This window comes from Bufo bufo, chromosome 2 (assembly GCF_905171765.1).
Source record: "Bufo bufo chromosome 2, aBufBuf1.1, whole genome shotgun sequence".
Taxonomy (NCBI): Eukaryota; Metazoa; Chordata; class Amphibia; order Anura; family Bufonidae; genus Bufo; species Bufo bufo.
The window spans coordinates 616,305,335-616,320,039 of record NC_053390.1 but is presented as its reverse complement, the minus strand read 5'-3'; the positions used below and the strand labels follow the sequence as shown (position 1 = coordinate 616,320,039).

The window sequence follows — 14,705 nt, the reverse complement described above, 5'->3', positions numbered from 1 at the left end:
CAGGTGCGGACCTATTCATTTTCATTAGGCCGGATCCGCAATTCCATATCCGCCCTTCCGTTCCGCAAAAAAAAAAATAGAACATGTCCTATTCTTGTCCGCAATTGCGGACAAGAAGAGGCATCTTCTATGAGAGTGCCGGCGAGGTGCGGTCCGCAAAATGCAGAACGCACATTGCCGGTGTCCGTGTTTTGCGGATCCGCAATTTGTGAATGGACCCTAATCATGCAGGGTTAGCTGTCAATCACTGGGTGGCTCCGCCCACAACACCCCGAAGCATAAAAAGTGCAGAGGTGTAAAGTAAAGTTCCACTGAATCTTCTCGCATAAAACTAGATATCAATCTGCTCAGCTCCTCCTGCCTGCAGATTCCACTGTTTTCTATGGGCACGTTGTATGCAATGAACACACATCACCCCGATGTGAGGACGGCACTAGTTCTTCAGATCTTGTGACTGACAGATTATTAGGCTAGGCCTAACCTCCGGCACTGCAGCTGTGGTAGAACTACAACTCCCCAGATGTGCACTTGCTTGGCTGTTCTTAGAACTCCATAGAAATAAATGGAGCATGCTGGGAGTCGTAGTTTCACCACAGCTGGAGTGTCGGAGGTTAGCCATCACTGGGCTAGGTCTACACGGCAGCATTTGTCGCAGGAAAGTCGCGCAACATTTTTTATAATGAAAGTCGATGGATTTTTGTGCGACTGTCGCGTTGCAGTGCGACACCGTTGACCACCATTATAAAAAATGCCGCTCGACACTGGGGCGACATGAATGTTGCGCGATACATGTGACAGTGCAGCCCTAGCTTTACGTGACTGATGACGACCCGCACACGTTGGTATCCTTCTCAGTCGGACTACAATCAATAGGATCTGTTACAATCATTTTCCATGGAAAGTGGTGGCCGAGGCCCCTTTAACACAATCATATTTTTGGTCCGCATCCGATCATCATTTTTCGTGGATCAGACGCAGACCCATTCATTTCAACAGGGCCACAAAAGATGTGGACAGCTGCCCGCATCCGTACGTCCGTTCCACAACATGTCCTGTTCTTGTCCGTTTTCCAGAGAAGAATAGACGTTGTTTCAATGGGTCCACAAAAAAAATAAAAAATAATGTAACGCAGACGTCACCCGGAATTTTTTGCAGAGCACAAAAGACATACAGTCGTGTGAACGCTTTGGCGCAGGAGGGGGTGACTGTAAGGACGCCCAGAAATTGCTATAATGAACTGGTCTAATGGGCAGCCTGGCGCTGGGCACTGGTCGTCGACAGAATAGCGCTGATCCCATAGAAATGAATACATCGGGCAGTGCTGGGCCAGAGGGGTCTGCAGGTGGACCCCCTTCTATAACGCTGCAACACAATACAAGTGTGAACGCGCGCCTACACTGTCATGTTGACGGTTTCAGGGTGTAGGACACATATCATACACTATATATGTGCTCCTCTCATGTTATACACAGTATCAGGTACCTGGGGCAGCTGCTGCAGTCAGTGTGAGAAGATGAGCGGCTGTCCCATCCTCCTCCCTCATCCTCCTCTTCTTCCTCCTGGAGGTTAGTGTCCCTCAACACCTCCATGCTCCGCTACAAGTTCACAGCACAGAACAACATGCCTCACACACAGTGCACACCACGCAGTAACGCATATGATGGCGGCCAGCCGCGTCACTGGGCTCCGTCCGTCACCTCACAGCTGAAGAAAGCGTTAGTAGCAACCGTTCCAGGTAAGTTGATAGCTCCGCCTCTTTCCGGACTACAGAGTTAGTGATTGGTGCCGACCGAGCACGTGATCTTCTCCAGCGCATTGGATTCTGGTCTTTGTAGTTAATCCAGGCTGCTTCTGTGTAGACTAGAAAAATTCGATAAACTGCCTCACACGTCGTGTAACTGTGGAGATAAAGGAGTGAAGGGCAGAGGTCTGCTGGGAGAAGCTGTATGTGCATTTGTAACCTCTGCCTCACCTTATGTATCACTGGTTATTAGCTAGGTAGATAAAGTACAGCTTTGTATAATGTCCTGTATGTGAATGTTGCATCTACTCCCCTATAGGGATGCCCGGGCGCGTACTTGCTCAGTGCCCGTGAGGTGGACCGCAAATTACGGTTCACAATGCACAGGCGCCGGCCGCGTGCACGCCACTTAGGGTGTCCGCCTCCAAAGCGGAATGGAAACTGAACGGAGGCAAACTGATGCCTTCTAAGCGGATACTTTTCCATTCAGAATGCATTAGGGATTCCTGAACGGATCTCACAAACGGAAAGCCAAAACGCCAGTGTGAAAGCAGCCTTAGTTGCCCATAGCAACCAATCAGATGTCACCAGCCATTTTCCAAAGGAGCTCTGAAAAATTGGTTGCTACGGGTAACTAAACGAGTTTTCCTTTACACCAGTTTTGCTAAATCTCCCCCATTCTCTGTTTATGTAATTGCAATCTGTATACTAAGGTGCACGTCCACCTACTGAGGTGGTTGCACGTGCTCAGTTCCATTTTCAACTACCATCAGGGATATCTACTATTAGGAGCTGTGACAGTTATAGGGAGAGAGCTGCACCAAAAGGACACACACCCTGAGCTGCCAGCCTGAAGAGACTGTCTGCAACCTTCAGCACGCCAGCTGTTGGGGAACTACTTTCTAACTGCCATAGAAGTGAGTGAAGCATTCTGGGAGTTGTAGTTTCTAAACAGCTGGAGGTTGCTGATTCCTGCTGTACCAGGAGCAATGAATGGGGAGATCTCTGGATCCATGGGAGGTACAGGGCTGGTTCTGGTTAGAAAGAGATTGTCATGGACTATATGATGTCTGATTTTCATTAAATTTTTTTAATCAATCATGGCATTACCTCTTTAAAGGGGTTGTGTAAGAATGAGGGTGGGGTGGGGTGGCAACCCCCCTGACTTTACCAGCCATGCAAAGGGAAGATTACTTACCTGCTCCCCGGCGCTGGCTCCTTCTCCTCCAGGCCTGTGATGCTCGCCTGGGCTCCTTCAATGTAAATATCCAGTTTGACATTGCCGCAGCCAATCACTGGCCTTGGCGGAGACCAGATCCCCTTGTGTCATGTGGTCATTTGTCATTAAAGGGGTTCTGCACTTTGTTTAAACTGATCTATCCTCTGAATAGATCATCAGCATCTGATCGGCGGGGGTCCGACACCCGGGACCCCCGCCGATCAGCTGTTTGAGAAGGCAGCGGGGGCTCCAGCAGTGCCGCGGCCTTCTCACTGTTTACCGCCGGCCCACTGACATCACGACTAGTATCAACTAGCGTGGGTGGGGCTAAGCTCTGTTCACTTGAATGGAGCTTAGCCCTGGAGCTCTGCTGCCTTCTCAAACAGCTGATCGGCGGGGGTCCCGGGTGTCGGACCCCCGCCAATCAGATGCTGATGATCTATCCAGAGGATAGATCATCAGTTTAAACAAAGTGCAGAACCCCTTTAAGTAAGGGGAGCTGGTCACCTCTGCTGCTACAAGTAATCTTCCCTTTACATGTCCGGTGGGGAGGGGCGGGCAGTTGCCACAGGTCACTTCTATAACATCAGCTTCAAAACTGGCATCATGGACCTTAATGACGTGGGTTTCTATGGACAATTATCTGCCTGCAAGTGTTTTATCACCAAGCACAATGCCAAGAGTCAGGTGGAGTTGTGTAAAGCATTTTTTTTTAACGCACTTATATAACACTGACATTTTCCGCAGCGCTTTGCAGACATTATCATCACTTACTGTCCCCAGTGGGGCTCACAATCTAAGTTCCTTATCAGTATGTCTTTGGAGTGTGGGAGGAAACCAGAGGAAACCCAGGCAAACACGGGGAGAACATACTAATTACATGCAGATGTTGTCCTTGGTAGGATTTGAACCTAGGACCCCAGCGCTGCAAGGCACCAGTGCTAACCACTGAGCATGGAATCAAAGCATGGAGTCTGGAGCAAGACCTTGATTGGCACGCATAGAACCCTAACCTCAACCCCATTGAGTACTTTTGGAATGAACTAGAACAAAGATTGAGAGTCAGACCCGCTCATCCAACATCAGTGTCTGACCTCACAAATGCTCTTCTGGATGAATAGGTAAATATTCCCCCAGACACACTCCTAAACCTTGTAGAAAGCCTTCCTAGAAGAGTGGAAGCTGTTTTAGCTGCAAAAGGAGGACCAACTCCATATTAAAAGAGTTTTCTATAATTTAAATACCAATAATCTATCCTCAGGATAGGTCATCAGTATCTGATCGGTGGGGGTCTGACACCTGGAACCCCTGCCAATCAGCTGTTTTAGAAGGGACCAGCGCTCCTGTGAGCGCCTTGACCTTCTGCATGCTGACAAAGCATGGGCGACATATAATGTATAGCAGCTTTGGTTGGCATCATGCTCAGCCCCAGTCACTTCAGTGCAGCTGAGCTGTGCCTAGGGCATGTGACCTATTAACGTGTCATCACTTGGCTGTGGGACGGGCATGGCACTCCAGCAGCGCCGCGGCCTTCTCACTGTTTACCGTCGGCCCACTGACGTTACGACTAGTATCAACTGGCCTGGGTTGGGCTAAGCTCCATTCAAGTGAACAGAGCTTAGCCCCGCCAGTTGATACTAGTCGTGACGTCACTGGGCCAGCGGTAAACAGTGAGATGGCCGCGATGCTGCTGGAGTGCCACTGCCTTCTCAAACAGCTGATTGGTGGAGGTCCCGGGTGTCGGACCCCGCCGATCAGATGCTGATGATCTATCCATCAGTTTAAACAAACTACAGAACCCCTTTAATAGATGACCGGCTGAAAGTGAAAGTATGATTCACACTAGACAAATAATTAACTCTTTGTGACAGAACAGCTGAATATTTTTAATAAAGGCCAAATGAAAAAATGTTTTTTAGCCCAAAATGAGTCAAATGCAATCATTAAAAATAATGCCTCCTAAGGTGTACAAAGCCTTTAAACAATCTGCCAAGCATGTAGGGTGCTTGTCTCCATAGCTAGAGGTATAACCAGGGGCGTAGCTATAGGGGGTGCAGAGGTAGCAGATGCCCAGGAGCCTGAGGGGGCCCAAAGACCCTTGTGCCACATAAGACACTGGCATTATAGAAAGTGCATACTGGGAAGGGGTTAGGTTAAGAATTTGGCATGAGAGGGTGCCCTTTTAATGTTTGCCTCAGGCAGCAGGAAGGATATGTGCCCCCCTGCCCCTTGCCAACAACTACTGAGGGACAGGGGCCCAAGATGAACTCTTGCACCAGTGCCCATGAGCTTTTAGCTCATGGGCACTGGTATAACCACTTGGAAGTGGGAGATTTTGGTCTCACTGTATAGACCATATCTGGAGTACTGTGTTTCGTTCTGGAGACCTCACCTACAAAAATACATTTATAAAACATCTACAAAAATGATGAAGGTCTTAAAGAGAACAGTTTGTTCAGGCCTTAAGGCAACAAGACCTTTCCTTCCGTTTCTTTTCTGCAGTGTGTGTAAACCGCTCCTGCTGCTGTGAAAGTACAACTCCCAGCATGCACACTTGCTCAGGTCTTCTTGTCATGGAAGCGAATAAAGCATTCTGGGAATTGTAGTTTCAGAACAGCTGAACAGATGGAGGTTGCTTATCCCTGGTGTAAACCCTTCACTCAGGAGCAGACTGATCATGGACTATACTGGGAAACTTACCAGTGGGACAATGCCCAGGGGGCTGCCCGAACCCTGATCATGGCTGACGGCTAGTTACGTAACGACCTTACTTAATCCAGAAAGCATCAGGTACTGCGATGGGTCACAGAAGTTCATGGCTTCTTGCCCTGCCATTCACTACTCACAGGCCTCTATGAGGTAGTGTATGAACGGTACAGGCAGTTGCGAAGTGATGACATCATCGCGACCATCTGAATCGGGACACAGGTGGCATGGTGTGTAATCACAACTGCCTAAGCCAAGACACAGGTGGCGCAATGACATCAGGAACTGCAGATGGCGGTATGGAACAGGAGTCAAGTATTTTTTTTCTTTTTAATTCAGCCGCTTGGGGAGCATACTATTGCTCACAGTTTTATGGGTTTTGTTTTTATGGCGTTCCCTATGCGGTAAAACTGACCTGTTACTTTTATCCACCGGGTCAGTACGATTACGGTGATACCACATTTGTATAATTTTTCTTGCATTTAAGGCTAATTTCACATCTGCGGCAGGGTGATCCTGCTGCCATTTCTGGCAGAGAATGCCAGTAATTGGCCGGACACAAACGGCAGCATGTTGCAGATGTGAAACTAGGCTAATACTGAAAAAAAGCCTTGAAAAAAAATATATTTTTCCTTTTCACCGCCATATTCTATAACTTTTTTTAATTATGTGTATGGAGCTGTGTGAGGGCTCATTTTTTGTTGGGTGATCTGTACTTTTCATTGATACATTTTTGGGTTATTATTTTTTGGGGTAAATTTTTTGGGGAGGCGACCAGTTTCACGTATAGGATAAATATTTTTTGATTTTAGGGGATTTTTCGCACAGGGCGATGTCTATAATGTTTATTTTTTTAATTCATTATGTATTAATTTAATTGTAGGGTACGGGGACACTTGAATTTTCATATTTATTTTATTGTCTTTAATTTTTATTTTATTTTTTTTCTACACTTTTTAGTAGTTCCTAGGGAACTTGAACAAGCAATTATTATATTGCTTCTCTCATAGACTCCAATGCATTGTCTTCCTATGGAACATATGTTCGGCAGCCTTGAATCATTCAGGAGGAACGAGTCTGCCGCACACAACATCCGGATCCTCAGATCCTCACTAGGGGGAGCTAGTGCACAGCCAGGAGCCCATCACATTTGACCACGGCATCTGAGGGGTTAAATGTGCGCTATAGACGTTATCGTCGATCACATACATTAGCCCTGGGTGTATAAAACAGCAGGCACACCGCGGCTATGGTGCCCGCTCTGCCAAAGTATATTTACGTTAGGTGGTCGGGAAAGGATTAAAATCTTAAAATATATCTAAGATATATTTTGTTTGTTTTTGGATAAAACTCAATAAAATGGTATCTGATAAAAAATAAATATATATATATCTAAGATATAAAAATATATATCAGTGCACACAGTAGCGGAAAAAAATTGCTGCTTTTTGGTCACCTGCGCCCATCCCTCAATAAATTTTTTTTTTTATAAAAGTGATAAAAAAAAGTCTTTATTTACCAGAAAATCGTACCAATAAAAAATACAACTATGGAATATGGCAATGCAAATAATTTGTTAAAAGCTTTTTATTTTTCAAAATGTAATAAAACATACTGTACTATAAACTATATACATTTGGTACCACCGTAATCATACTTCCATGCAGAACAAGGTCATCATGTCATTTTTAGTGCACGGTGAACGCTGTAAACACAAAAATCTGAAAATCATGGCGGAATTGTGGCTTTTCTTTCCAGTTTCCACTAGATTGCTTCTCTCATAGACTCCAATGGATTAGCATTGGAGTCTAGGAGAATGATCTGTAATCATCTGTAAACCTTTCAGATGGTAGAGTTTTGTGACATTGTTGCTCCTGCTCCATGACATACAGTTTTGAAAGGTCTGTCCTGGAGGTTGTAGGAGATACATCGTATTTAGCCTTGATTATTCTGCTTGACGTTGGGAACACAATATGCAGTGAGAGGTGGCGCTTTAACTGTGAAGAATTCTAAAGCTGAACCTTGACAAATGGTGTGGGATCCAATAACGTATTGGATATGGGGCTGTCACAAGCCACCAGGTATTAGAGGGGAGATAAGTGGCTGTTAGACATCCTTGATGCTGCTTATTGTGCTGAAAATGCTAAGATTGGATAGGCTTATCTAAATTGGAGCATATGCCTGTTTCTTTACGTACGGGGATCACAATTGATGCATCAATAAAGAAGAACACAATTCATTATCAGAAATGCAATAAAATAACTTAAGAACAATTATGATCACATAAAGTTGGATATGATATCTAAAGTACAGTACATGTTCCCCAGGTACTGTACTTTACAAGTCTTAAAAAAAGAATTGTACCTTACCTGTGCAATAGGATGCTCTGAACCGAATCCAGGTCATCTAGGTTCTTACTGACAGCCCGTGGGATGATATGACCACCAACGTTAAACATGGTCCTTCTAGAGCTTGACTCATAGCACAAGAGAAGGTGTTTCTAGTCCATGCTCATCTTAAAGCTATCTTATTTCTGGATGCAGCAATTATATGGAATCTCACATGACAAAGTCATTTCTACAGCAATAGGAGCCCTGAAGCCGACTGCTTCTTTAACGCAGCCCTCTTTGTGCCCCATCCTTCAACCCATCTCCAGCAGCGGAGTGAGTGGCCACATTCAGGTCCCTTGTCCCCTCCTCCTCCTTTAGGGACCCAGTGTGCTGTCAGCACAAGCCGTGCGGTCAACTCTGCCATCCTCTCTCCTGTCTCTCAGCAGCTCCTAGTTCTGATCTTACCAAAGCCTCAGCCCTCCCACTCCCCATTCATCTCACACACGTCAGGGAGATGGAAAAGTCAGGGCTCGGAGACTTGTCAGGTATAGCAAGCTCACCGTATCCTAAGAATGTATAACTTCAGTTGTAAGTACTTCATGCCTTCTATTTTGTGAGGCTGTTAGATCATTCTTCTAGGAAAGCTGGGTAACAGCTCCCTCAGCAATTGTCCTCTGGGTTTCCAAGATACCCCTACAGTCAATTCGCCTACTTTTTGAACAACACGGGGCTGGGAGGTATATCAAAAGTTGGCTGGCAGCCAGTGTGGATGTAATAGTGGGCACAACTCCTTCAGGCACCATGCATTACAAACATTTGTGAAATAATGGCTCACTTCTAATGTGGTTCTGTAATTGGATGTCACTGCTGCAACGAAGCCGTTTGTGAAACTTCTTCCCTCCTAGATATTCCACAGTCAGCTGTGAGTGGTATGACTGCGGAGTGGCAGACCATGTAAAGATACATGCAGGGCGCACAGTGTATAAAAGTCACCAACGCTCTGCTGACTCCATAACTGTTGAGTTCGAAACCTCCTCTTTCACTAACATCAGCACAAAAACTGTGCGCCAGGAGTTTTATGGCATGGGTGTCCATGGATGAGCAGCTTACAATGCCAAGCATCAGGTGGTAGTAAAGCATGCCGCCACTCTGAAACAGTGGTAATGTTTTCTGTGGACTGATGGATAACACTTCTCTATCTGCTAGTCTGATTGTCGGATCTGGGCTTGGTGAATGCCAGTTGAATGCGACCCGCTTGACTGCAATGTGCCAACTCTAAAGTTCAGTCAAGGAGGGATAATGCTGTGGGGTTATTTTTCAGAAGTTAACCGAGGCCCCTAAGGCTTGTTTCACATTTGCTTTGGCCAGATCTGGCAGTCTGCTCCATCCAGTGCCGGAATTCTGTCCAGCCCTGTTTACTATAAAACCGCGTGCATCAGTTTTTCGTCTGGCCGATTCTGGGCATATTTGCCGGGTTGTGGTCGGATCTCTGCTGGTCCCTATTATAGTTATGGGGACTGTAGTTATCAGGTAGCGTTCAGCAGTGCCGGATGCAGACATCTCTGGTGGGCTGCTCCCTGCCGGAGATGTCTTATGCAAATGTAAAACAAGCCTTAGGCTACTTTCACATACAGTTGTGTTCAAAATAATAGCAGTGTGTTTAAAAAAGTGAATAAAGCTCAAAATCCTTCTAATAGCTTTTATTTCCATACACACCAATGCATTGGGAACACTACACATTCTATTCCAAATGAAAACATGGAGAAAAATATATCAAATTTGTGTGGATCCTCTAAAGAAATTGAAGAAAAGTGAATATTAGACTGTTCAAAAAAATTGCAGTGTTTGTATTCTTCTTTACAAACTCAAACATTCACTATATAAACTGAACAATGTTTGAAGATTTTGCTTTCCTTTGAATCACTTAACTAATATTTAGTCGTATAACCGCTGTTTCTGAGAACTGCTGTACATCTGTGTTCCATGGAGTCAACCAACTTCTGGCCCCTGTGAACAGGTATTCCAGCCCAGGATGATTGGACTACATTCCACAGTTCTTCTCTATTTCTTGGTTTTGCCTCAAACTGCATTTTTGATGTCACCCCACAAGTTTTCTATCGGATTAAGATCCGGGGATTGGGCTGGCCACTCCATAACGTCAATATTGTTGGTCTGGAACCAAGATGTTACACGTTTACTGGTGTGTTTGGGGTCGTTGTCTTGTTGGAACACCCATTTCAAGGGCATTTCCTCTTCAGCATAAGGCAGCATGACCTCTTCAAGGAGTCTGATGTATTCAAACTGATTCATGATCCCTGGTATGCGATAAATAGGCCCCACACCGTAGTATGAGAAACATCCCCATATCATGATGCTTGCGCCACCATTCTTCTCTGTCTTCAGTGTACTGTGGCTTGTATTCAGTGTTTGGGGGTCGTCTGACAAACTGTCTCCGGCCACTAGACCCAAAAAGAACAATCTTACTTTCATCAGTCCACAAAATGTCTCTTTAGGCCAGTCAATGTGCTCTTTGGCAAATTGTAACCTCTTCAGCACATGTCTTTTTTTCAACAGTGGGACTTTGCGGGGCTTCTTGCAGATAGCTTGGCTTCACATAGGTGTTTTCTAATTGTAACAATACTCACAGGTAACTTTAGACCTTCTTTGATCTTCCTGGAGCTGATTGTTGGCTGAGTCCTTGCCATTTTGGCTATTCTTCTATCCATTCGAATGGTAGTTTTTCGCTTTCTTCCACGTCTTTCAGGTTTTGGTTGCCATTTTAAAGCATTTGCGATAATTTTAGCTGAGCAGCCTATCATTTTCTGCACTTCATTATATGTTTTGCACTGTAACCAGCATGTACAACATTTGCTGCCTTCCTTCCTTAAATAAGGGCAATAATTGCCACCTGTTTTTTAAAGAATGACCTCACTCATTGAACTCCAACTGCTATTATTTTGAACATGCCCCTTTCAATAAGTGATTCAAGTACACAGAATCGGCAGCATGCATGTCATAACTGTTGGGTCTGTTGGATTTCTATTACTCTACTACACCTGCTAGTAAATTATTTGCCATGTAGAAATATCATTCCTACCAAAAACAGTGATTGATCAGGTTAGTGATGTCTGACTGCTATTATTTTGAACACAACTGTATGCGTTATTGCTATATGGTTTTTGAGATCTAGCAGGGGATCTCAAAACCACAGCAAAACGCATCCGTTCAAATAATACAACCAGCTGCATCCGTTCAGAACGGATCCAGTTGTATTATATCGAAAATGAAGAATCAAATCCGGCATTAAAAACTTACATGGTTTTTGGTGCCAGGTCCGGCTTGTTCAGTTTCCCATGCCAGAGACACAAAACCGCTGCTTGTGTCCAGTCACAGAACACAACAAACCGGAACAGAATTCATTCTGGTGCACTCCGTTTCAGTTTGTCAATGAAAGGGGACAAAACTGAAGCGTTTTCCTCCGGTTTTGAGAGCCTGTGTCGGATCTTAAAACCTGAAAGGAAAACGCAGATGTGAAAGTAGTCTTAGTTCCAATGAAGGTAATTCTTATGGGACAGCACATGGTCAGGTTTTCTGATGTCGTTGTTGAAGCAAAAACTAGGAGTGAATAAAAAAAAAAGAGAAGTCGTATCTGTCCTTCATACTTTCTCTTCTTTTATGATCCACTCCTAATTTTGGCTTCCAAAACTGCATCAGGGTACCTGACCATATGACTATATCCTTTTTGGACACTTGTATGCTTCCATATTTGTGGGAAGAGTTTGGGAAAGGCCTTTTTCAGCTCCATCATGACTGTGCCCCATTGCACAGAGCAAGGTTCATAAAGCCATAGTTGGGTGAGTTTGTTGTGGAAGAACTTGACTGGCCTGCACAGAATCCTGACCTCAACCTCATCGTACACCTTTGGGATGAACTAGAACAGAGGTTGAGAGCCATGCCCTCTCATCCAACATCAGTGTCTGACCTCACAAATGTTCTTCTAGACCAGGGATGCTCAACCTGCAGCCCTACAGCTGTTGCATAACTACAACTCCCAGCATGCCCGAACAGCCTAAAGCAGGGTATTGTGGGAGTTGTAGTTCTATTACAGCTGGAGGGCCACAGGTTGAGCATGCCTGTTTAATGTTTGTCCGTATAGTATATATTTACGAAACTACATTGCCCCACTTGTACATTGGTGCATGAACGTTTGTGAACCCTTTAGAATTTTCTATATTTATGCATAAATTTGACCTAAAACTATATCAGATTTTCACACAAACATCTAAAAGTAGATAAAGATAACGAAACCAAAGAAAAGAGTCGAAAATATAAAATGTCATTTATAAGGAAAATTATCCAATATCACATGTCTGAGTGGAAAAAGTTCAGTATCTAGTGTGACCCCCTTGTGCAGCAATAACTGTAGCTAAACGTTTACGGTAATTGTTGATTAATACTGCACATTAAAGAGGACCTTTCACTTGTATAAACTATGTGAACTAAGTATGCTGCCATATAGAGCGGCACCCGGGGATCTCACTGCACTTACTATTATCCCCGGGCGCCGCTCCGTTCTCCCGTTATAGGCTCCGGTACCTTTGCTCCTTAAGTTATAGTAGGCGGAGTCTTCCCTTGTCCTGTGGGCGTCTCCTTCTCCTAGGCTGCAGCGCTGGCCAATCGCAGCGCACAGCTCACAGCCAGGGAGGTTTTTTTCTACCAGGCTGTGAGCTGTGCGCTGCGATTGGCCAGCGCTGCAGCCTAGGAGAAGGAGACGCCCACAGGACAAGGGAAGACCCGCCTACTATAACTTAAAAAGCAAAGGTACCGGAGCCTATAACGGGAGAACGGAGCGGCGCCCGGGGATAATAGTAAGTGCAGTGAGATCCCCGGGTGCCGCTCTATATGGCAGCATACTTAGTTCACATAGTTTATACAAGTGAAAGGTCCTCTTTAATTGGTTTGGAGGCATTTTAGCTCATTCCTGTGTCACGGCCATGGCTATGACCGTGACTCCTGAACCGCATGCGGTTGTCAGCGGTTTTCATTGGTGTTCAATCACAGGTGAGGGCTGTGGTATTGGCCTCACCTGTGGTTGCCGCTGGCAACAGTATGTATGTGGCAGCGTAGCAGGCTGAGCTGTGCCATGCAGCTCGCTACGCTGCGCATGCGGTTTTGTGTGTGATGTGTGGATGTGTGCACTGTGTTTTATGTTATTGTGTGCACGTTCCCTTTAAGTGGTGTTTTCCCTTCCCTGGTGTTGGAAGGGTTAATCCCCTTCCTAGTGTGTGTGATCACTGGGTGTGTCCGACTGTGGGGTGTGGCTTCTTGGCCTATAAAGCCTCACTGCTTTTGCAGACCTGCAGGTTGCTTCAGCCATGCTTAGCTGAGAGCAGCCTCATGTATTTATTACCTGCCAGTAAGAGCCACCCCTGTGGTCATAAACCTTAATGTCATAACCATATTGTGCTTTAGTTATTTCCAGTTATGTGTGATGTCCGTGTGATGTTTTATATGTGATTTTGTGCAGCTATGGATCTGGGTCCCTGTGTAGGGATGCGCTTGTGATCTGCACCCTGCTAACACAGGGATCCAGTCAGCAAGGCTGTGGCAGGTAGGTGGAACTCCTTGTTCACCTGCCATATCCATAGAGCTGTTTATGTCTCCCCTTTTCCTGCAGCTTGGCCGTTGAGACTCCTGCTCCTCCGTGTCTAGGAGGAGTGGGCTTGTCTTACTCAGCTCCTAGGTGAGGGTCATCTTGAGGGCTAGCAGGGACTTTTAGGTTCCGGAGCATGGGCCCTCCTACCATCAAGGTTGGCTCATGTAGCTAGGAGCCAGGGTCAGGTTAGGGATGCGTTTAGGAGGTGACCTGCTCCCTAATCCTGTCTTCATGGCCAAGCAGCCGTAACATCACCGGGCTGCACACGGCTGAGGATTTCCCCCATCCTCAGCCGTGACAGTATGCGTGACATCCTGTTAGCCCAGCTCCCCATACCTGAGATTCTGTCCCCACACGCAGGTACGGACGCCGGGCTTCTTCACTCCTTCCTGCAGCTGCACGCCGTGCTGACAGGTGCTGGCAGCGGGGTTCTTAGCTGTGGTTCACATTCCTGCCACCAGCATTTCCCTACTGGATCTGAGCAGAGCTTGCACTGTGGCTCAGAGTTCCTTGTGTGTATTTAGGGTGTGTGCAGGTGTGTCTCTCCTCCCTTTGTGAGGCAGCTTGCGCACGCCCTCTATCGTCCCCTGCCTATAGCTAGGCTATAGGAGGTATTTAAAGGTGCCTCCTTCTACAGGAAGGCGCCTGAGCAATTTAGTTTCCTAGCTTGTTTAGTTTCCTGTTTGAGCAAAGGTGTTCTGTTGGTTCTTGTCATTCTGTGTATCGGACTTCGAATTACATTTTACGGACTTTGCCTGATTGCCGCCTGCCCTGACCCTGATCTACATTTACGGACTTTGCCTAACTGCCGCCTGCCCTGACTTCTGCCTTTGTACCGTGACTACGCTTTTGTCTGATCAGCCTCTGACCTCCCAGCATCCACTAGGTGTATTGTGTCACCTGGAGGTCAGTCCAGTGGGTTCACACTCTGGTCCCAATTCCCTCGTTTTCCAATTCCCCTCTGAGGTAGCACCTGGTACCCCCTCTGGATAGTCTCTCCTTACCATCAGAGGTATTGTATGAAGAACGAGGGGTGTGCTTGGACATCGCCAT

At 45.9% G+C, this 14,705-nt stretch overlaps 1 protein-coding gene across 2 annotated transcripts in view; it reads right to left on the bottom strand.

The window, feature by feature from the left end:
- The window catches only part of INTU (inturned planar cell polarity protein), a 71,039-nt gene extending 69,299 nt beyond the window's left edge, over window positions 1-1,740 (bottom strand). For both annotated transcript variants that reach the window (XM_040418428.1, XM_040418429.1), the window contains exon 1: window positions 1,483-1,740. In XM_040418428.1, coding sequence (XP_040274362.1) covers window positions 1,483-1,589 — 107 coding nt within the window. In that variant the 5' untranslated portion in view covers window positions 1,590-1,740. The remainder of the gene's footprint in view (window positions 1-1,482) is intronic.
- Between the last annotated feature and the right edge of the window lie 12,965 nt (window positions 1,741-14,705).